Source organism: Perissodus microlepis, chromosome 16, assembly GCF_051167445.1.
Source record: "Perissodus microlepis isolate ML-2025 ecotype Zambia chromosome 16, ASM5116744v1, whole genome shotgun sequence".
Classification (NCBI taxonomy): domain Eukaryota; kingdom Metazoa; phylum Chordata; class Actinopteri; order Cichliformes; family Cichlidae; genus Perissodus; species Perissodus microlepis.
In genome coordinates this window covers 18,714,202-18,736,890 of record NC_140476.1, presented here as the reverse complement: position 1 = coordinate 18,736,890, position 22,689 = coordinate 18,714,202, and the positions used below count along the sequence as shown (strand labels likewise).

Below are 22,689 nucleotides of genomic sequence, written 5' to 3'. Positions count from 1 at the left end.
AAAACTGCTGTATCTTTTTTTTTTCACTTTGATTTTCAGGGTGTCTTTGAATTTATCCCTCTGTAGGTAGATCATTTTCATTTCCATCGAACAATGTGACATCCATTTGTTCCTTACACATTACCCAGTCCATATCAGTATAGATATCCAGATGATTTTTTTTCCAGTATTACGAGGGGCCAAATCACATTTTTGTTACATTGTTACAAAAAGCAAATTGCATTAGTTACTTTGGTGCAATAGAAATATTAAACGTTCTCTCCACCTGTCCAGCACATTCTCCTCATTGTCTAGGTTAACAAACTGTAGTTAGCTCAGAGGCTGTAGTTGCTATTCTTAGTGGGGAAACTGTCATGTGTGGTACCCTCAGCGGTCCTGAAGAAGCGGTCTTTGGTCCAATAAGTATGCAATTGTGCTAGTCTACCCCAATTGAACCACATCCTACATGGCCTTTTCCCCCTTTATAAAAGTGAAGCCATGAACAAATATACTGTCACTGAAGACAAATGCAGTAAAAAGATAGAAATGAATTTGATGATGTTCACTCACTGCCAACAAAGGATTCAACAAAGTATTCTGACTTAGTTCATGATTATATTTATTTGTCAAGTTGAATCTCAGCTGCAGGTAATACAGAAGTTTTTGCTCAATTCCTTCAGTTGCAACTGAGTCTGCAATTAAATTGTACCTTTATCGTTTTATTTCAAATCTACTGTTCTGGTGTACAGAGACAACATTTTAAAAGTTGATTTGCAGCCTAACTGAATACTGTGTCGCTATTTTGTACGGTAGGAGGTCTTTAAACCAACATGGTGGCAAGCAGCATGACACAAAACATCTGGGAGTGTGAGAAACGATGATCACAGACCAGAGTAAGAAGACCTACAGACAGGGCTGGACTGGGACAAAAATCGGCCTGGGCATTTTGACTAGAGACCGGCCCACCAAGTATTATAGGAAAAACCATAAAGCCTTTGAATGAAAACAAACGCCGTTGTCACAGTGATGTACACTGTCGTGTTGGTATATATGTATCAGTCTAATAAACTTAAACCTACACCATCCTCCCTATTCTGGTATTCTGAACAGTACCCGAAAGTAGACTGCTTGGTCGAGTTAACCTCCCAAACTATCTACAACACATGGTGAAAATCTGAAATTAAGACAAAGACTAGAGGTGAGACATTATCATTACTGATTACTGATGACAGATTTACATATATTTTCATAAACAATTAATTTGCCACATCAATAAACAGCATAGCAGGGCAAAATATTTTTTCTAACATGGCAACCTTTAAAAAGTGAGAGGAGATAGAAAGACAGGTGAGAAAGAATAAAACTTAATTGACTTTTTGATGGCGTTTTACACACAGTACTGGTACAGTATCTAGAAAATGTGGGAAAATACTGGCATCATATACAGTACTTAGCTACTTCTGAAGAAATTCTTCTAAAAAAAATTACTATGTACAATAATGGATTTCTATACATTTTACATCAGATGAAAACGTTTGTTGTAAGATTCAGATAATTATTTGTTAAAAGCGAGACATTTTAAATGAGAATAAGAAAGAAAAGTATTTCTTTGTGCCCCCCTTTCCCTGTTAATGCCCTACCTGCCCCCTGGAAAAACTTTGATAGATCCGCCCCTGCACAGTTACCAGCTGTCAGCTACTTAGAAAAGGATCCTGGTGTAATTTGTCTCTCAGAAACAGTTCATAACTTCCCTTCAACTCATTCATGTCATCTAAAAGGTAAACCTGTTTCTCCATCACCTGTTCAGCTCTGATGATTCAGGACATCTCCTGGTTCTTTTTCTAACTTCGCTCGGTGTTTCACTATGGGAATCGCCTCGGCGTGACCAACTACGGAAGCTCCAATGACACCACGTCTGTCTATGACAGACCTGTCGAGCCGTGCTCAGGGCTCCGCCCACTCATACTAACACGGCCGACCAGCTCCTCCTAACTCATTCTCGCTTTCTTCCCGTGAGAAACTACTTTGAGCTCCCTCAGCGCATCCAGGCTAACTTGATTAGCTGCTTAACAGTTCTCAGGCGTCCCGTGTAGGAGCACGTCACCGAACGCAGTTTTTCCGGTTCCAGTTTGGATCGTGCTGAGTAAGTCCTTCGAAAGAAGTGTACTTAGAGTTGCACTGTGGAACAGCAACCGCGTCAGGCGAGCTGTCCCAGCGGTTCCTGGTTTTAGTTAGCAAGGTAGCCGACGTTGTGTGACTAGGGCTAACGCGTTACGGCGAGCTGTTCGTTCAGTGTCCGGCTAGCATTAACTTGTTAGCAGGCCACGAACCACATTAGCGTCTCACTAGCATTAGCTTGTTGGTCGACCTAGGGTTCGGTTAGCATTAAGTTGCTAACGATATTGGCTAGCGGAGTGCAGCTAACGTGTCACGACGAGCTGACTCCCGCCGCGACTAGATCGGATTTAACACCCGCTGCTAGTCCTAGCTACTTACGGGCTAACGTGTCGAGACGAGCCTGGTGTAGCCTAGTCTCACCCCTTTCCGCTAACCATGTCTACGGCTCCTACTCCCGCCAAAAGGTCGGAGCCGAAGGCTAAAGAGGCTGCATCCCGCCCGTGCCCCGCATCATGCGGTGCCACCGTCTCGGGCAGGGACCCTCATCCAATGTGCATCGTCTGTATGGGTGCCAAGCATGCTCAGGCTTCACTGGCGGACCCTCAGGGATGCCCACACTGTTCTTTGATGCCAGAGAAAGTCCTGGAAAGGAGGCTGAGAGTAGCAGTAACGAACAGTCAGGACCCCTGCCTGTCGGCTGCTACTGCTACGAGCGATATCCGGCATCCGCGAGCCTCCACAAGCTGGGCGGACATGATGGAAGAAGAGTCCCCGCTCATGCCCCCATCGTTCGAGGACCTCCTCGATCAAAACGTGGGCGAGCCGGGCGGCGAGGACGCGGAGGGCGATGCCGACTCCTACCTCCTCGACCTGGAGGACATGGATGAGGAACAGGAGGATGACTCTACCTTTCCTCCCCAGCAGTCCAGGCCACCGAGTGGGGCTGAAGTTGCACCCCTGGTGGACAGCAATTTGTACGAGGTCTGCAAACGGGCTGCTGCCAAGCTAGGCATCCCATGGCCAGCCGCCCAGGATGCCGAAGGGGCAGAACGTGACCTGTATGACGGCAAGAGGCTCCCACCAGTCTTGCCGCCATCGAAGCAGCTTCTGCCAGCCGTCCCGGCCTGCATGAAAGAAATGAGTCGCTATTGGTAAAGCCCTTTTAAAAGCAAGCTTCCGACCAAGGGCTGCTCTAAGCTTGAGATCCAGAGGATGGGTGAACTGGGGCTGACCGAACCCCCAGCAGTGGAGCCTTCAGTGGCGTATCACCTTCACCCTAACCGCAGGGCAATCTCAGCTTCTTCTAGCATTTCTTTGCCCAACAAGATAGATCGCCTCACGGCATCTATTTATCAAAGGACGTACAAATATGCTGCACAGTCAGTATGCTCGCTTAATGCAGTCACACTGCTATCAGCATATCAGGCAGAAATTCTGGAAGACATGGGCCGTCAGCTTGACTCGGGTTCCCCGAACCCAGCCCTCTGGGATGAAATCTGCGTGGTTAATGATCTCATTCTTCGCTCCTCCAGGGGAGCAGTCCAAGGGTGTGGCCGCGTTATGGGCCTTGCAGTCTCGGGTGAGAGAGCCTTGTGGCTAAACCTGTCAGGCCTAGGTGATGCTCAGAAGGCTGAGGTCATGGATGCAGCCTATGACCCAACCAAGGGTCTCTTTGGCCCAGCCCTGGAGAGAATGAGAGAAACTAGCACCCGCAGAAAGCAGGAGGGAGAAGCATTCAACCTCTGCTTACCCAGAAAACCTAACTCTCAGCCCCAGCAGGTGCCAAGAGCTGGCTTTGCAGCAACAGCAGCAGCTGTAAGAGGGAGACAGAGTGGGGTCAGAATGCAGAGAGGAGCAGGAGGCCAGCGGGGTGCCCACCAGGCCAAGGTAGAGAACCGAAGACCTTGGGGCAAGCATTCCTTTGCAGCAGTTGCTGCAAAGAACAAGCCGTCACACCCCGGAGAGGGGAAAAAGAAGCGGTCAGCCTAGCACACCTGCAGCATTCTGTGTCACCCCTCTTTTCTTCCCCAAAGAGAAGGAAGGTGTTAGAAGGGGTAACCAAATCACTCCAAAGTTCAGGGTCTCCGGAAGTTTCCAGTTCACCAGGAGCACCCTCTCAGTCTCCTCCTCCAGTTCAGGGAGGACAGACTTGTGGACAAATGGCGCAGTGTCACCAAACACTTCTAAGCACTCTGTCTGTGTCACCAAGCACTGCCCAGAGTCATCAGACACTTCACTGTGGTTTGGGGGTAACAAAAGAAATAAAACGTGCATTTCTGCAGCCAGGCAGTTTGCCAAGGGCAGAATGTCCCCCCAGTTTCAAAATAAAAACAAAAGAAAATCACTGCAGTTTGTCTTTGTTCCCAGCGGGGGGAGCTCACGCTCTTCCCGAGGGGGAGAGCCCCAACTCTTTCCGGGAGACAGGGGTGACGTCACGCTACCGCTTCTTCAGAGGCCCGCTCGCAGCGTGGCTGGAGCGGTGGCGCGCATGCGCAGTTCATCCCTGGGTCTTGTCAACCATTTCCCATGGTTATAGACTACAGTTTGCGGCAAAACCACCGAGATTCGGCGGAGTGTTAGCTTCTGTGGCCAGTGGCGATTCAGCGAATGTGCTGGAGGAGGAAATATCCTCCCTGTTACACAAACAGGCGATCGTAGCGGTTCCGAGCGAAGAAGCTCAGCAGGGCTTTTACTCCCGCTATTTCCTCATCCCGAAAAAGGACGGAACGTCGCTCCGTCCTATTCTGGATCTGCGTGTGTTAAACAAGCATTTGAGAAAGTACACGTTCAGAATGCTCACACACAAGACGCTTTGTCGCTCAATTCACACAGGCGATTGGTTTGTTACAATCGACCTATCAGACGCATATTTTCACATCGCCATTTATCCTCCACACAGGAAATATCTCAGGTTCGCTTATCAGAGCGTAGCGTACGAGTTTCAAACTATCCCATTCGGGCTATCCTTAGCTCCAAGGGTGTTCAGCAAATGTGTGGAGGCAGCACTGTCTCCGTTAAGGAACAGCGGCATCAGAATATTCTCTTACATAGACGATTATCTAATATGCTCACGATTGCGCGAGCAGGCGATCATAGACTCCGAGGTGGTAGTGAATCACCTCACGGAGCTTGGGTTCACAATCAACCTGGAAAAGAGCCACTTGGAACCCGCACAGTTTACAGAGTATCTGGGGCTCAGAATAGACTCCATCTCTTATCGTATCGCACTTTCAGAGCGGAGGATCGCATCCTTCACTCACTGTCTTTCCCGTTTTCAGCTGGGGAAAGTTGTGCGGTTCCGACTCTGTCTCCGCCTCCTCGGCCTCATGGCCTCAGTGATATCGGTGGTACATTTGGGGCTGCTTATGATGAGAGATTTTCAGCGGTGGGTCGCTTCTCTGCAGCTGTGCCCTCGCCGACATCTCAGTCGTGGTGTAAAAATAACGCAGCCGTGTATCGCGGCTCTCCGGCCTTGGAGGAGCCCGACAGCTCTCGCGGCGGGGGTACCTCTCGGGGTAGTATCATCCAGGGTGACGCTGACCACAAATGCATCCCTGTCAGGTTGGGGTGCAACTATGATGGGCAGAGCAGTGAATGGTGTTTGGTCACAGATACTCGCTCTGAATCACATAAATGTGCTGGAGCTCCGCGCGGTGCTCCTAGCCTTACGGCATTTTCTGCCGTATCTCCGGGGTCAACATGTTTTAGTGAAAACAGACAACTCCACTGTAGTTGCTTATATCAACCGCCAGGGCGGCACCCGTTCCCGGCAGCTACACAGGTTAGCCAGGGAAATAATTATGTGGAGCAGCACTCGGCTCCTCTCCCTTCGGGCAACTCACGTGCCAGGAATTCTGAACAGGGGGGCGGACCTCCTGTCCAGAGGAAATCCACTGTTCGGAGAATGGAGGCTTCACCCACAGGTGGTGGAGCAGATTTGGCAGAGATACGGCCGGGCTGCCGTAGATCTCTTTGCCTCACGAGAAAACACACAGTGCCCTCTGTTTTTCTCCCTGTCAGACGCACATGCGCCACAGGGCGTGGATGCGCTGGCCCATCCATGGCCAAAAACTCTGCTGTATGCTTTCCCTCCCCTCAGCCTGATCTCCCCAACACTGATCAGAGTGAGGGATCAGGGGCTGTCACTGATTTTAATAGCTCCACGGTGGCCATCCAAACACTGGATAGCAGAAATCATCCAGCTTCTGGTGGACGAGCCATGGCCACTCCCCATCCGCAGGGACCTTCTGTCTCAGGCGCGGGGGGAGATATACCATCCCCATCCAGACCAGGTTGCTCTCTGGGCCTGGCCCGTGAAAGGTGGAATTTGAAGGCAGCAGGCATGCCTCCGAAGGTTATTGAAACCATTCAGAATGCCAGAGCCTCCTCCACTCGTTCCGTTTACAGCAGTAAATGGCGTGTTTTTGAAGAGTGGTGCCATGAAAAGCAGATTATCCCTTTTCAGTGTTCAGTGGGGGAGCTGTTGTGTTTTCTTCAAAACTTGCTGGACAAAAGGAAAGCTTTTTCCACTATAAAGGTCTATTTAGCAGCTATTTCAGCCTGCCACGTGGGGTTTGGTGATAAACCTGCCGGGCAGCACCCCCTTGTATGTCGCTTCATGAGAGGGGCGCGTCGAACGCTCCCAGTTTCTAGACCACTGGTCCCTTTATGGGATCTATCAGTCATTTTAGACGCCCTCTCCCACCACCCCTTTGAGCCTATTGGGGTGGTGGGGTTGAAGTTTCTCTCTCTTAAAACCACTCTGCTGTTGGCTCTAACCACAGCCAAGCGAGTTAGTGAATTACAGGCTCTGTCTATTCACCCCTCTTGTCTACAGCTGGCCCCAGGACTCACTAAAGCACTCCTGAGGCCTAACCCAGCCTTTGTCCCTAAAGTGTTGGAAACGTCATACAGGTGCTCTACAGTAGAGCTCCTAGCTTTTCACCCCCCTCCATTCTCTTCAGAGAGGGAGCAGAGGCTGAACACTTTGTGCCCTGTCCGGGCCTTGGGGACTTATGTTGACAGAACAGCTGGATTCAGGAAGTCGGATCAGCCGTTTGTTTCCTAGGCCTCCCCTCACAAGGGCAGGCCCGTATCACGCCAGAGGCTAGCTCATTGGATTGTAGAGGCCTTAGCTCTGGCTTATAGCTGTAAGGGCTTGCAGGCCCCCCCGGGACTCCGAGCACACTCCACTAGGGGTGTGGCCACATCCTGGGCGTTGTTCAGAGGTGTATCAGTCCAGGATATTTGTGCGGCAGCAAGCTGGGCTACGCCGCACATGTTTGTCCGGTTTTATCGGCTGGATGTTGCACAGTCATCCCTGGCTCAGACAGTGCTGGATTCTGGTGCCTCAGGTTCGACCTGAGATCCTGGAGTAGCACTGGAGAGTAGCTTCGGGAGCTGGCGCAATCCGGCAGTGGGCCATATCTCCCATAGTGAAGAACATTGGGTTACTTAACGTAATCCCTGGTTCTTTGATAACAGAGTGAGGTGTTTCACCAACACTTCCCTCCTTGCTTAGGCACGGAAAGAAATCTGCTTGGAATGAGTTAGGAGGAGCTGGTCGGCCGTGTTAGTATGAGGGGGCGGAGCCCTGAGCACGGCTCGACAGGTCTGTCATAGACAGACGTGGTGTCATTGGAGCTTCTGTAGTTGGTCACGCCGAGGCGATTCCCATAGTGAAACACCTCACTCTGTTATCAAAGAACCAGGGATTACGTTAAGTAACCCAACGTTTCATCTTCATGTTTCCCTCTGCATGACCAGCACTTTTTACAGCTGTGGCTCCAGCAAACATCAGCTGATACTAGAAATTAATATTAAATAAATTCTAACAACAGCTGATCAAGCTTAAACGTGCTGCTGTTGTTTAGCGCGACATCCACTGGTTTCCTTTTTCTGGCGCAAAGTGGGCGATAAACAAACAAGAGAGAAAAGCCGATCAGCTGATCATTGATCAGTTTCACGATTGAAGTAGAAACAGGAGAGAGAGGGGAGAGAATGAGAGAAGAAGAGGCAGCTGTGCAGCAAAGACACAGAATAACTCCAGCTTTGTGTCTTTTTCATTGTAGCTGAAGTCCGGGACAAACTGTGTTCCTTTTTTACCTCAATACGAAACGCATAATATTTTCTCTGAATACGAGACCATTCCGTTTTTTACGGGATGGTTGGAAATTCTAATAACTCACCTTATAAATAAAATAAGATAAAACAAGTTCAACATCAATAATATCATAGCACCTGCCCAGCAGTATATAAACTCTGTCATGCTAGCTAGTACACAGTACAGTTATTGTAACTGACTGTAAAAAGTCAGCATAACGAAAATAAACTCCACCTAAACTTGGTTTATATCTGACCCAGATAGACTGCAGGTCATAACTTCTTACCTGAAGTTCAGTTCACCGCCTCGGGTCTCTGCTCCTCCTGTCGTTCCGTCATCCACCTGCCAGCGTGTTGCATCTGCTGGCCTCCACCACTTGCTAATGTTACTGAATCTGTGGCAGCTCCGCCATAGCCAGTACCAAACAACAATTGAGTTATTTTTACACATCTCCCAGCATCTGGCCAATCCACCACCTTTCGGTGTTTATACCTTTACGGGGAAAAAAAACGAAAAAAAAAAACCATTGGCCCATAAAAACAAAAAATTACCATCGGCCCACCGGGCAAATGCCCGGTATGCCCGATGGCCTGTCCAGCTATGCCTACAGACAGATCAAGAGGTCAGTAACAGTTAATTTGTTCATATACTTCATAGCTCACTTTTGTTTCTCCCACAGTTAAATAGGTCTCTGAAAAGAAATGTTGGGATTAATTATATATTTTAATGTTAACTACTGTTATGCAGTTACTGGAGACACAATTATAGTTTTAGTTGTGTACAAGGCATTTTATTACATCTATCTTACTTGAAAGAGCTGAGCTACAAGAAAAAAATCATTTTATTAATGTGTGTGTTAATACACTGAAAGTATTTGCATTTTCAGTTGAAATTAAATACAAGTCTAAACAAATGCTCCGTATGATCCCTCAGGAATCTCTCTGACAGCAAAGATGAACATTATTTGGACTGAAGGCTCCACCAACATGTCATTTTAAAGTCAGCTGGTAAATAAACAGATGAAGAACAGATGCCCCTGCCTGGACAGGACACCATACATGACACGTGAACCTGCAACAGGGTCTGGACCACAGACAGATTAATGTAAAAGCACGGGGATGTGAGACAAACACAGGAACATGACCGCGGAAACAAAGGGTAACAAAACAGGGAAACTAGACACAAAAGGCAACTCATATAATTTAACAGCCAGGAAGTAGAAATAATAAACGCAACTAATACAGAAAATAAGAACTAGAAAATGAAAATCTCTTAAATTTAATGGAATGAATCACAAGACCATAGTATATTCAAAACTTGGTTGAAGACCCACCATGACACATGCGTGTTTTAAGATTGAGTTTCTTACATATGATTCAATTCAGTTCAATTCAATTTTGTTTATGGAGCGCAGAATCACAACAACAGTCGCCTGAAGGTATATACCTTGTATACTGAACCCCCCCCCCAAAAAAAACAGGCCTACAGCTTGATTAGTTGTAAGTATATTAAAATACATTAATAGTATAAATCAGCTCAAATAAAAAGCTTGAGCAACATGGTTGACTGTCAATATCAACAGTGTGAATTAAAATGTAATGAAAAATTACAGTGGACTGGTGGAAAAGCAGCTGGTTAAACATACTGCCATCTCCTCTCACAGTCGTCAGAGCTTGAGTTTAGACTCTTAGTCTTAGTCTTAGTTTAGTCTTGAGTTTATCTGTATTTCTAGTTCACAGTGTCTTGTTTGATATTAGGTTGCGTTCATGTCTTTGTGTCGTCTCTGTATCTTGTCCTCAACGTCTCGCTGTAAAATCAGGTTAATAAGCATGGAGACAAGACTATCTGTTTCCTCAGTCATGTCTCTCGCTCTCTCTGTCTCTTCACATCTCTGTGTCCGTGTCTCAGCGTTTGTGAGTTCCTGTTTATTTTGGTAGTCGTCATCTCATGTGCCTCGTGTTCTGCTTTGCTTCCCCCATCTTGTCATGTTTATGTTTCTCTAGCTGTGTTTCCATGTTCCCTGTCTCCACTTCTAACCACCTTCCTGTGTATATATTGTGTCCGTCTTCCCTTATATTTGGACGTTATGTTCAAATTGTGATCCTGTTAGTTAGACAGTTTGTATTTAGCTTCCTTTTCATTAAAAGGCTCTCCTTTGGCTGAAACTCCTCTGTGCTGCCTCCATGTCTGCAATCCTGGGTCCTCATTCACCACACCATCAAAACAGAGAGCTGCAGTCTTTGGGAAGATTGAAACAAAAACCACAGGTTTCAGGAACAACTGCCAACAGCTACCACAGGATGGCAGTAATGTAAAGGATGGATTCAGACAGGTGGGGAGCTTTATAGCAACACTGTTCAAGATGAAAGGAGAAAAATTGTTTTACTTTGGTACATTTTAATTTATGTGTATTTTTCGATTTGACAAGGCAAGCACTGTTTGCCTTTCTTGTCCTGTCTGCCATGTGTTAAATTACAGTAATGTGAAATGATTCCTGCTTAATGATAGAAATACAGTGAAATATTTTGATTATTTGTTCACTGATTTTCTCTAATTTTGCCTGTCGCTGCCATGACCTTCAGGATGTAGCTTTAGCTGTCTCTTCCTTTTGAAGAATCATAAAAAGATTCTTGAAATATTTACTTGTTTTCTGTTTCTTGTTTACACCAGTCGGAACTACTATCAACAGTTGTATTATTAATGTGGTAACTGTAGACTCCGCTGGTTAGTACGACCTTTCCTTAAGGATACAATGTCAAATTTTAAGCTTAAAATATACAGTACCATGGAAATATAGACACATCACGCAGACTTTTACATTTTGTCTTTTTTTTTTGCACATTATGTATTTGAAAAGCACCATGACACTATACAGCCACTGTGTGAATGCAGTTGTAGCTGCTCTGTCTGGTTGTGCTGATTGAAGCTCACTTTTTCTGTCCTATTTTCCTCTCAGTGGTAAAAACTGTCTAAATTCTTTCATCTTTAATTAAATGATCAGTGTGGCTGCTTTACCAGGTGTATCAATTGAGTTTAACATCCAGGCATTCGTGAAAACAGATTTTATTAAATTTAACAGAGTTAGAAGTTAGCAGGGAGTTAGCGCGCTAGTTTCCATCTAAATATAATACACCATGTTCTGACTGAGAGATTTCTGAAACAAAATAAAACGTACAGCTCTGCTATCACTTCTAACATAAATGAAGACAGGAAAGTAAAAAGCAGTGACGTTTGTAGGGTTACTGAAGTTCGACTAGCTGGTATATAATGGTGTGCTAGGTGATCGCTTGCGACACAGCTATGTTAGCATAATATAAACACATTGAAGTTGGAGGATGAATGCTAACTTTTTTCCACTCGATAAAAGTTACCGTGAGGGTTAGGGGTTAGGGACAAATGTAATCGCATAGCAGGATGCTGGAAACGGACCAAACGTCAGTCAGGAGAACAACTGAGATAATCCATCCAGAATACGAGGTTAATATAGGAGTCATTAATATACTGCTGCATGGGCTGAGCTGTAGTTGCATTGTAAAGGTTAAAAGACTGAGCTTTAAAATGATTAGCGGTAATAAAAAACAAGAGAGGCCGACAGTGATCACTGACTGTTTTTAGGGGGTTGTTGAGATTAAATAGAACAAGATACAAAGCATTAAAACATGTTAAAAACACAACACAGAGTAGTTTGGGCCCGGAAGCAGGATTGATCACGTCATCACTTAAAGACCAGATAGAGCTTTCCTTTTGGACTTCTGTGGTACTGAAGCCCACGCAGATAGTAGTTATAATGCAGCACTTAGACCACACAACATTCACACAACACAAACCCACTGAATGCATTAATCAGTCTGTCTGATGACAAATTGCCACATAGTGCACACTATGTAATAAATAATACAGGCCTGCCTTTTGTGTGTTCCTGACATTGAATGCACAAGTTTTGCACTAGTAAAATTTAATATAAAGCAACTTAAAGGGATTTTTAAAAGATGCTTCTCTATTGGATTTATGTTTACTATCATTATTTTTATTATTATTAACTTTAAGAAAATTGAAGCTTGGCTGCTGCAGATATTATTTTAACTAAAAAACACAATAAGATGTAGCATTTTCCATGAGTAGTTAGGAAGATCAGGTTTCTCTGATCCATCATTGATCTGATCAGTATACTGACACACAAGATACACAAGGGAAGTGGACACAGCCGGGGCAAACAAGCACAAGTGGACAATCAACACAATGAGGCAGAGGAGGAATTCAAACAAATAATAACACACAAATATCACCAGAATGCATACACTACACATAACTGTAACAGGGAAAACACTTAGGGGAAATATGAAGTTAAAAACCTAAAGAATAAGTAAACTAAGATTATTTATTATTTTGCGTGATATTAATATTTGGTAAATGGCTTGTATTTGTATAGCACTTTACTTAGTCCCTAAGGACCCCAAAGCACTTTACACTACATTTAGTCAGTCACCCATTCACACACAAATTCACTCACTGGTGATGGCAAGCTACATTGTAGCCACAGCTGCCCTGGGGCGGACTGACAGAGGCGAGGCTGCCAGACACTGGCGCCACCGGGCCCTCTGACCACCACCAGTTGGCAACGGGTGAAGTGTCTTGCCCTAGGACACAATGACCGAGACTATTTATTTAACAATAAGCAGAACTACAAAACTTGAAAGTCCAAAAGCACAAAACACAGTTTTAAAGACCCAGGAGAATGACCCTAATATCATATTTTAATCTTTATGTTATTGGGGTTTTTTTTCCTTTTTTTGTCCTCATCCAGACCTTTAACTCCATACACTCAACTCAGTTGATTGATTCATAACACAGATTGGTCAAATGGCTCCAATGACTCATGCCATCCTTCTGCTGTTGAGCTGTGAGTCAAAGCAAGCATATTTTAAGCACTCATTTATTTGGGGCATGCCAGAGTTAGAACGGGGTGGGCATGCACAAGGCGTGGACACAAATGGAGAAACAACTGGAGGGTTTTAAATTGTATCATCATCACACTAAAGATGGAAACAGAATGCAACTGAGAATTAACTGTGATATTAATCTGAAATTTGATAATAGTACACTGCTCAGAAAAAATTAAGGAAGCATTTGATGGTCACAGTATAACACAAAGTCAGTTCATCTTCAGGGTGTTTGATAAACCATGAATCCATTTTACATGCTTTTGTACAAATGACAGTGACAACAGTGCACTGGAGAGGAAACAACATAACTACAGACAGGAATTGCCACCTTATCATGGTGGAGAGGTTTGTATGCCCTAGTTATCCCAGGAACTATGCTGTCAGGGGCAATTTGCCCCTCAAGGCAAATCGTTCATGGGTGAGCAACCGGAACAAGTGAAATTTAACAGACTTCTTTGATGAAAAATTCAAAAATGGTCCAACGACCATATCTCAGTTACTATGGCTCCAACCTGGACCCAGGCTCAGGCAAGGGGCTTGTTGAGAGTCACCTCTGTAGTACATGGCCCCTGACCAGGCTTAGCCCAAAGGAGCCACATCGAGCAAGATCATCTGATGAAGGATCTGTGGTGGTCCAGTGTAATGTGGATAAAACGTAGAGGCCTTGATGGACCAATCCCCAGTTGCTAGTTTGTGCTATACTGTGACGAGTGTCCCCTTTTTAAAATTTTATTTTATTATTATTATTATTCAGCAGTTTGCTTTATTGTTAAACATAATGATAAGGAAAGAGTTATACTCTAAATGTACTGTGACATTATCTACAGTTTGTGATAACTAAGCTAGTTAGAGTCACTGCTTCCCCTTCCAGAAACTGCTCCAAAATGTAAAAGGCTAACTAGCAAATTTCACTGTTGTTGACACAAAAGCTTTCATTGTAATGTGAGTAAAAATCTATTTCATCATCTGTTTTGTGTTGTTTGTTGGTTAGGAGTATACAAGCTTAAGGCAAGTCAAAGTCTCTGGCTCAGGCTGGTTGTGTAAACACATTGTGAATGAAAAGAGGTCAGAAAGGAGAAATGCTCAGTGCATTGTGGGAAACTCCCAGCACTAACTAAGGGTGGATTCCAGTGGCAGCTAGATTAAATGTCTGTCTCAATGAAATCCAAGGTGGAGCTGGCATTGGCGCCGTGTGGGAGGAAAAGCTGACGATTTTAAGGGATCATGACTGATCCCTTAGGGGCCATAGACAACAGTAGTTTTACTTAGTTTTGTTTGAAATAATGATTAACCTATCACCATAAAATGTTTCCCTGACAGGGTACCTATAAACCTTTTTGCTTCCTAGAATTGGGTTTGTTTGTTTGCAGCAACAAAGCGCAAAATCCAGTCAGCCTCTGAACTGTCTCCCCCCTTCTTTCCTTATTTCGTGATTTGGTTTTGTCCAGGTGGCAGCACTCTTGGCTGAGCGAAGAGTAAAGAAGGTAGGATGGTCCATTAACAAGAAAAGAGAAATTAAACTCATAGCGAAGTCCGCATAGAAGAAACTGCTTGACTTTCCTAGTATTCCTAGTATAAATAAGATAGCTTATTTACTTCAGAAAAGTTAACATGTATTTTATTTGTTTTATTTTAATATCAAATAAAGTTATAGCTAAAAACATAAAAATGTAAACTTTGGGCCTGATTATTCAAGACCTTGTATATGAGGAGAATGATTTTAAATATGATTGTGGATTTAACAGGGAACCAATGAAGAGAAGCCAGTATGGGAGAAATATGCTCTCTTTTTCTAGTCACTGTAAGTACTCTGCAGCATGTTGAATCAACTGAAGGCTTTTCAGGTAGTTTTTAGGATCACATTTGCATATTTTGGATAAATTTGATACACAGACCAAAGTGTCATAACTCAGCATGTGATCATGTGGTTGGGAACTGACTTCTGTCACAAAAACAGGAAATACATGATAATTATAAGTCTTGTGAGACAGAACTTCAGTCTCTCACGTGCTGTGAGGAGAGAGATATTTTTACTGTAATTCCACTGGTTGAGTTGGCTAACTAAACTTTTTATTAGCTTCATTGTGTCTTTGTAGGTGATCTGAAACTATAGATCTGCACTATCAGTACAATTGCTAAAATCTTCTGCATTCTAAAGAGAAACTGTCCACAGTATTGCACTCCTATCCATATAATGGGGGAAACATTTTCAGAAATTCTTCCAAAATCCTGTTTCCATATTATTACATTTAGATTTCTGTTTGCTTCCATCCAATCATTTGCTACCACTTATCCATTTGAGCTGCAGTCTTAGACATGCCCAGATCTTCCTCATCCCAGCTACTTATTTAACCTTTTCCAATCATATAAAGCCATCTGAGTGATGTAAACTTGCCAGCATTTCCTGGACCTGCCTCGGGGACCGCATACATGTGGGACATGCCCCGGAGGCATCCTGATCAGATTACGTTGCACATGCTTTTCATATGTTCTGTGATAATATTGTTGTGCTGATCACTTGTTTTGTATTAAGCTAATCTGTCATGGGTACGCCCTAAGCTTTTGGCTGAACCATTTTGCGTGTATTGCACGCACTATGCAGTACATTATGCAGTTTTAGAATTTGTATTCAATGTTTATTGTAGCTAGGCTCAAAGTGCTAATGCTAGCTTATTTTAATAAACAACACTGTATTTGTAAAATCAGGTTACAACTAGAGGTGGCACGAGATTACAACCCATGCCACCCCTGTAGATCCGCCCCTGATCAGCATGGAGTTGTGCATACTCCCTGCTGATCATCTGCAGGATTAGATGGTATGGAGCCCAGTCTAAGTGGGACTAGCTGTATAAATAAAGGTTAAATAAAAATTAAAAAGAGGCTTGTTAGTGAGAATCCTAGACAAAAGGAAACGGTTTAAGGAATCTAAACAAAGAGGCACTGTTAGATCAAGGAGGAGGAAGGAGCAGCTATAAAAACAAGCCCATGCAACTAACAATTGCCAGACTAGATGACTTACATTCTAATTCCAGTGATTTAAAAAGAATGAAAACAGGAGACATGTTACAGTTCATAAAGACTAAGAAGCCTTTTGTTTTGTTTGTTTGTTTGTTTTTCAAAAGGTCCTGATCTTGTACCTCATTAATTTGGAAGATTAAGTCAGTTTTGACCTGAGTGATCTGATGTCTGGATGTCTGAACAGGCAAACACCCCTGGCGCTCTACACCATGAACTTAACTGGAGAGAAGAAGCAAAGAAGGGTTTAAAGAGGGATGTAGCAGGTGAGGTACTCAACTGCAAATGCGTCACTGGTAAGCTGACCTATGCTTCTGTTGCTCTGTCTTGATTTACACAAATGTTATAGTATAGAAGAGGATGTTAGCTTAGCAATAATGTCTGCTCTTCAACCTCTATCTGGGATAAAGGTAGAATCAAAATGGAATTTGGTAGCATTTAAATTTTTAATTGATGACTGCTCCAAGAAGCAAGCAAGATACATAAAAACTCCATGTATAGAAGTATCCCCTTGAAGGTACAGCTCTGTAACGATTTTTGCTGTTGCACAATTGTCCCATAAATCTATTTTATGATGTCTCTGCTGCCACCAGGCCCTAACCCATTAGTGACCAAGGATACCACGGCCTGCCCTGCACCACTGCAACATCCATCACTGCAAACATTACCACGACACAGTATAGCCTGCATTTACTGAGTGAGTCATTATATTTTCACTTGTTTTTCCACAGCATGGTTTTTAAAAAGAAAGGAAGAAAACATCATTTAGGCCTACAAATAGTTGCTTTTAGCTGTTGCTTTATTTCCCAGAGGCCCCAAGAGCAGATGAATCTACCTACAATACATTAAAATCCACTCAGCCTACAGCACATGTACATTCTAATAAAATGCTGACACTCTATTATCAAAGTAAGTCAGAGATGTTTTTTGGATTTTTTTTGTTTTATGAATAACAATCATAAAACATTCAAAGCTTTCATTTACACTAAAGATTTCACTTAACTATGACTATAACTGCATGTAATGAGTTTCAATATGCTGATGACAGTTTGTCTGTTATGCCACAATATATTCCTAAATTGATAACTTGGTTACCACCAATTCTTTAAGTGTGATTAAAAAGAAAAAAAAACCAATGGTAATCTTTGACTAAGATGGATTCTTGTAATTTATTGTATTACAGGTTAATTACTGTTAGTTACTGTTAGCTGAATCAAAAAAATGTAAAGACTGAATTCAGTCAAACTGAACAATTTTAAAGGATGCAGATATAGTTGCTATTTAGAAGCATTTTGTGTATATTCAGTGAATCTGTCCATCACCTGCCACGATGAAATGAGAATGAAAACAGGAAACACTCTACAGATCAGTTTATAAGCACTAGCAATTGTGCCTTTTTTGTATTTCTAGACTTACTGGAGTCTCACGGATGGCTTTTCACTTTCCATACTCACCCAATGCAAAGAAAACAGCCTCCTTTTAATTTAAATAAGTCATCCTTCATGCAAATCAAATAACACTGATGTGTTTGTGCAGCTGACTGTGACACAAGGCACTGGGACTGTCCACAGAATGCAAAACCAAACAAAGAGGCTGGATAAATATTTAACTACCTTAAAGACACTAAGTGAAGCTTCACTTTTTTGAGTCATTTGATTCACTGAGTCAGTTGACCAGAGAGTGCAAAAAATTTACATTTTCACTCAAACTTAATTTGTTTCTCTTTTCATGTAAATCCTACTGCTAAGATGAATGACTGTAAAAGAAAACAACTATTTTATAGAGCAAAAAAGAGCAAAAACATTTCTAAAATTAAGCAATTTCCTATCAAAATTGCTTAATAAACATTTATTTTCTTTATTTTTATTTTATTAGTATTTTCCTTAAATGTGTCCTATATATATTTTCTCATCTAAATGTCCACTGAACTGTGAGCCAGGGGGCGGTAATGCGCCTTAACATTGGTTGCCAACCAAGAAGAAGAAGAAGAAGCTGTGAGCCAGGAGGGAGGGGGTGAGCGAGTCCTGAGTGATTCGCTTACGCTTATGATTCAGCACAGGAGGGAGGGGGTTAGTGAGTCCTGAGTGATTCGCTTATGCTTACGATTCAGCACAGGAGGGAGGGGGTTAGTGAGTCCTGAGTGATTCGTTCGCTCTATGATTCAGCACAGGAGGGAGGGGGTGAGCGAGTCCTGAGTGATTCGCTTACGCTTACGATTCAGCACAGGAAGGGAGGGGGTGAGTAGCTCAAATGTGCTGTTAGCATGTTAGCAGAGCGATGCTACTGTGAACCGAGGAGCTATTTTCTTGATGTGAGCTTCTACTCAGGGTTTTTTCTTCCAGTCCAGTTCAGAATTTGTTTTGTTAAGATACTGGATGTTGTGTTTTTCTCCACAATTTTAATTATAAGCTAGATACATTGCTGCTAACAGCAACAGGGATGAGTCAGTGAGTCAGTTGGGCTTGTGAATCATGATTCATGAGTCAGTAAAGTGATTCTCGAGTATTGAACGATTCGTTCATGATTCGCGCATCACTAGTCCGTATCCAGCCATTTTCAGCCCGCCTCCTTCTTTTTGTCTGCAAGACTCCCAAGAGAATCATTGCTCCTCTAACATTTTTGGGCTGTGGACTTTTTTCTCCCGGAAGTTGGAATGTGTAAATATTATGATTAGTGGACAGCAATGATTAGCGGATGGATGGAGCTGCTTCCTTTTGTGGCAGCTTCTGCCGCAACATACCTGCGCTAGGCTCTGCGCTACTAAGTGTCCTGCTCGTGATCGTGTCTCTTCTATGTGCTGATGTAGAAGGTATTTTGTAGTGACTAGGCTACAATGAACTGAATTTGAATGTTGTATTCGTCCACTGCAGCTCATTATTTTAATATTCACGCTTCAGAGATTTGGCTTACAAGACATATGGCGTCAATGTGCTCTGCAGGGTCTTATTATGTTTTTTGTTGTTTTGTTTTTTTTTAATCAAACTTTGTGGTTCATCAAACTGAATGGTTGTGTATCATCATTTATTATCTACGCCCCCAACCCCTCTCTCTCACACACATACACACACACACAAAAAAATTTATTAAATTTTTATCTGAATGCTTTTTACAGCTCTCCAGGTGATTGGTGGAAGTGTGACAGTGGAACAAGGAGGTACCGCTATCTTATCGTGCTATGTCACTGGTACCAATGATGACCTGATACAGATTACCTGGCAGAGGAAGACGAGAGAAAAACCTCACAATGACAATTTCCTCACTATCCTACACAGAGATGGACCACAGTTTGTCAATGGACGTGATGATTGATTTAAATATATCGGGATTTTTAATGACAAAAATGGAACTCTCCAGTTATCCAATGTTGCCCTGAAGGATGAAGGCAGCTACACGTGCATCTTCACTCCCAGTGGAAATCAGAAGACTGAGATACCTCTAAACTTGCTTGGTATAAAAAAACATAAAACAAAACTTTATTTCAAATATTCTGGGTGTTTGTGTGTGAGACAGACATTTTACCATGTTGCTCGCATGTTGACTAATTGTGTGCTGTAACTCTCCTAGTGCCTCCTTTCACAAACATCAAGGACAATCTTCCCACTTTGGGCACTGAAGAGGTTTTATTTGCTACCTGCACGGCTGCTGGCTCGAAGCCTCCTGCAGAGGTGAGGTGGCTCACTGGTGCTTTGGGAGACAAAGTGAGGACGACGGCAAACTCCACCTAGTATGACAACGATACAACTACTACAGTCAGCTCTCTGTTTGGTGTGCCTACGAGAGAGATTAACGGTCACCAGGTCCAGTGTGTCATCAGTGGTGGCTCCCTGTCTACAGACAGAAGTCTGCCCTTCACTATACAGATCTACTGTGAGTATTAGCTGATGATGTAGTTTATTATTTGTCTTCTTTTTTTTTACTGTTGACTTAACAATTTTGATTATTAAATCAAATATTAAAAGTACACATGCACACCCAGGATTAACTGATTAAACTGCAACTGCAAAGCAATACTATAGAACTTAATTACTCGCTACCAGTTGATCTGTGTTATCTACTCATGCAACAGAAATAGCTTCATCAATTATGGATAAAATAAAAGTAATAGCTGCACTTTTTTAAAACTATACCCTGCATCTTTGTTTTGAACAAAAGCAGACATAAACCCTCAAAACTTCATACTTTCAGGTAACCTTAAGTGTTAAGAGTTGACATGGTTTTGCTTTTTTTCTTTGTTCATGAGTTGATTTTTGTTTTTTCCCAGTATGGGATACCAGCTTTATCCTTGTTCTCATGCTACTGTCATTCACTCATGTTGTCATAATAGCTGGATAAAGATTTTGCAAATGATGAGACGAGTAATGGAACCTGATCTGTGTCCTGAGACACAACCACCCAGTTCAGCTGACATGCAGCAAACTCAATAAAGTTGTGCATCAGTGTGTGTACCAGCACGGCTTTGGTAGGGGAAAAGTAGAATTGAAACTATGTCTGTTTAATCAAAGTCCAACTGTGTTTTTTTTTTTTTACTTACTAGCAGTTGTGCAATGCACTATTTACATTGGTCATGTGAAATATAGGTTTGCACTATATATTTGCTCTCGGTAAGAGTGCAGATGTTCAGGTTAAAAATTAACTGTCAGCAGCTAAAGGCAAGTGACACGACACCATGGTGCACAGACTAGCTTAAACTTGTTTGTAAAGCTTGACAATGACTTCATTTGTTTCAGATCTGTCCAGTGAAGCAAAAATACTAGAGGCTGTTTTCAAAGTTAAAGCATGTGCTTCCAGTTGTGTGGGTTCTTTTTTTAAATGACACGGTTCATCTGTGGTGTTCTATTTCTGGTTGAAATCCCCATAAAGACCATGCTTTTAAACAGAGCACCAACATGCTTGAGTGTGTATGACAGGATCTCTCCTTGAAACTACATGAAAAGTACCCAAAATGCATTTCTTTGCTTGTTTGTTTTTTACATATTAACACAGGTCTTTCATTCTTTCTTTTTTTGCAGTTTCTCCCACAGAAGTGAACATTAGCATGATTTCAGAGGACTCGTTCGAGTGTGTGACAGAAGCCAAACCAAATGCAAACTTTATCTGGAGCAGGTAAAGTAGTTTGAATATTGGTTTCAGTTGAAATATTCATTTCATTTCACGGGAGTGGTAATATTAAAGGCACTGAGTCTTATATAGTGCTTGTCTACTCTCCTGGAGCACTCCAAGCGCTTTATACACACCCATTCACACAAACAGTTTCTTCTATGCTTTTAAAGTACTCACTAACTAACATTCACACATATTCATACTCCGATGGATGCAACTTTTTAGTATCTGGCCAGTATCTTCCCCAAGCATGCTTGGCACGCAGACTGGGGGAGCCAGGGATCAAACCACCAACCTTCCATTCAGTAGATGACCTTCTCTTCCTCCTGAGCTACAGCCACCCCCCAGGAAAGGGTGTTATCACCAAGCACATGTCAGTAAAGATGGTTTTAGAGTGTTTAGAGTGAATTTTGGACAATAAGCTGCAAACTATAATATCAGATGAAAGTTCAGTGTGAGCACTTTAGGCATATAAGCTGCAATCTGATTAAAATGTTTGTCTTGGATTGCAGAGGTAAGCAGGAGACAAAGAGGAGAGACATTATCTGAAGTTCTATGTACAAGTCAATCAATGTGTTCACCAAACAAGACAGTTGACTGTGAGCACACAATATCCTCATAGTTCCACTGGTTTTGCTATTCTTAAGCAGGCCTGTGGTTTAACTCTCTTGAGGCAGGCGTTGCCGATTTGCAACAGTTAAAAACTAATAACCTGATTACCCCACATACATATTTTATGAGTTTTTTTTACTCAGAAGTACCACTGCAGGACTTGGTTGTGCATTAGCAAAAAAAACTTAATTTGAGCCTGAGAGGGTTAAAACTAGCTGCACAAGCTGAAGTGACCTCATTTTAGTTTTAAAGAAACATGAAGGATGCTTCCAAAAATCTGACCTGCATACATCCATCCACTCAATGTCGACCATAATTTATAAAACTGCCACCATTAACGTAGATGTTTAGCTTTTAGCACAACTCACATTTTTCTGCCTTCTCTGTACATTTCACGTTCAGGTCTCGTTCATGTTTTTCCAGATCTGGCCAGTCTTTGCTGGAGTCTTCTGTCAAAGTAGATGGTGCAAAGCTACAACTGCTGAGCCTGACCTCTGATCTGAATGGCCTTTATCAGTGTGAAGCATCTAACACATATGGAAGTAAACGTGGTCAGCTCTACGTGCATGTGGCATCAGGTGAGGTCAGCTTGGACTTAGCTGTGCAGTTTGTCCAAATCTTTTTGAACTGGTTTCTGATTTTTTGATTTTAGCTTTTGTGGATGTTGCATCATTCTGATTAGGGCTGGGCCATATCATACCGTTCACGGTAACACCGGTATAATGTGTTAGGATGCCTGGGTTGTTGACCCAGGGTTTTGAGTTTATGTATTATTTATCATTTCTATTCTTTGGTTTCTTCGTTAGAGTTATGTCTTAT

At 42.8% G+C, this 22,689-nt stretch overlaps 2 protein-coding genes and 1 pseudogene across 3 annotated transcripts in view; all 3 read left to right on the top strand.

The window, feature by feature from the left end:
- Positions 1-2,266: 2,266 nt before the first annotated feature.
- On the top strand, positions 2,267-3,252 carry LOC146370741 (uncharacterized). The gene has a single exon (XM_084954533.1). It carries the CDS (start codon positions 2,533-2,535, stop codon positions 3,250-3,252), a length of 720 nt encoding a protein of 239 aa, XP_084810659.1. The 5' UTR covers positions 2,267-2,532.
- A 57-nt stretch (positions 3,253-3,309) lies between these two features.
- On the top strand, positions 3,310-6,564 carry LOC146370740 (uncharacterized). Its single transcript, XM_084954531.1, has 3 exons — positions 3,310-4,006; positions 4,131-4,346; positions 4,465-6,564. The coding sequence occupies exons 1-3, from the start codon at positions 3,310-3,312 to the stop codon at positions 6,426-6,428; spliced, it is 2,877 nt and encodes a 958-aa protein (XP_084810657.1). The 3' UTR covers positions 6,429-6,564.
- An 11,847-nt stretch (positions 6,565-18,411) lies between these two features.
- LOC146370739 (nectin-4-like) overlaps positions 18,412-22,689 on the top strand; it is a 28,379-nt pseudogene continuing 24,101 nt past the window's right edge. Inside the window, exons 1-5 of the transcript XR_014797123.1 lie at positions 18,412-18,967; positions 19,271-19,606; positions 19,723-20,025; positions 21,168-21,261; positions 22,273-22,448. The product of XR_014797123.1 is annotated as a nectin-4-like (transcript). The remainder of the gene's footprint in view (positions 18,968-19,270; positions 19,607-19,722; positions 20,026-21,167; positions 21,262-22,272; positions 22,449-22,689) is intronic.

Excerpts from the sequence above, each read along its gene's own strand:
- LOC146370741 (XM_084954533.1), top strand. The coding sequence starts at position 2,533 with ATGTCTACGGCTCCTACTCCCGCCAAAAGGTCGGAGCCGAAGGCTAAA.
- LOC146370740 (XM_084954531.1), top strand. The coding sequence starts at position 3,310 with ATGGGTGAACTGGGGCTGACCGAACCCCCAGCAGTGGAGCCTTCAGTG. Across the intron at positions 4,007-4,130 it reads AGAGAACCGAAGACCTTGGG|AGAAGGAAGGTGTTAGAAGG; the intron begins GCAAGCATTCCT and ends TCTTCCCCAAAG. Across the intron at positions 4,347-4,464 it reads CACTTCACTGTGGTTTGGGG|CGGGGGGAGCTCACGCTCTT; the intron begins GTAACAAAAGAA and ends CTTTGTTCCCAG.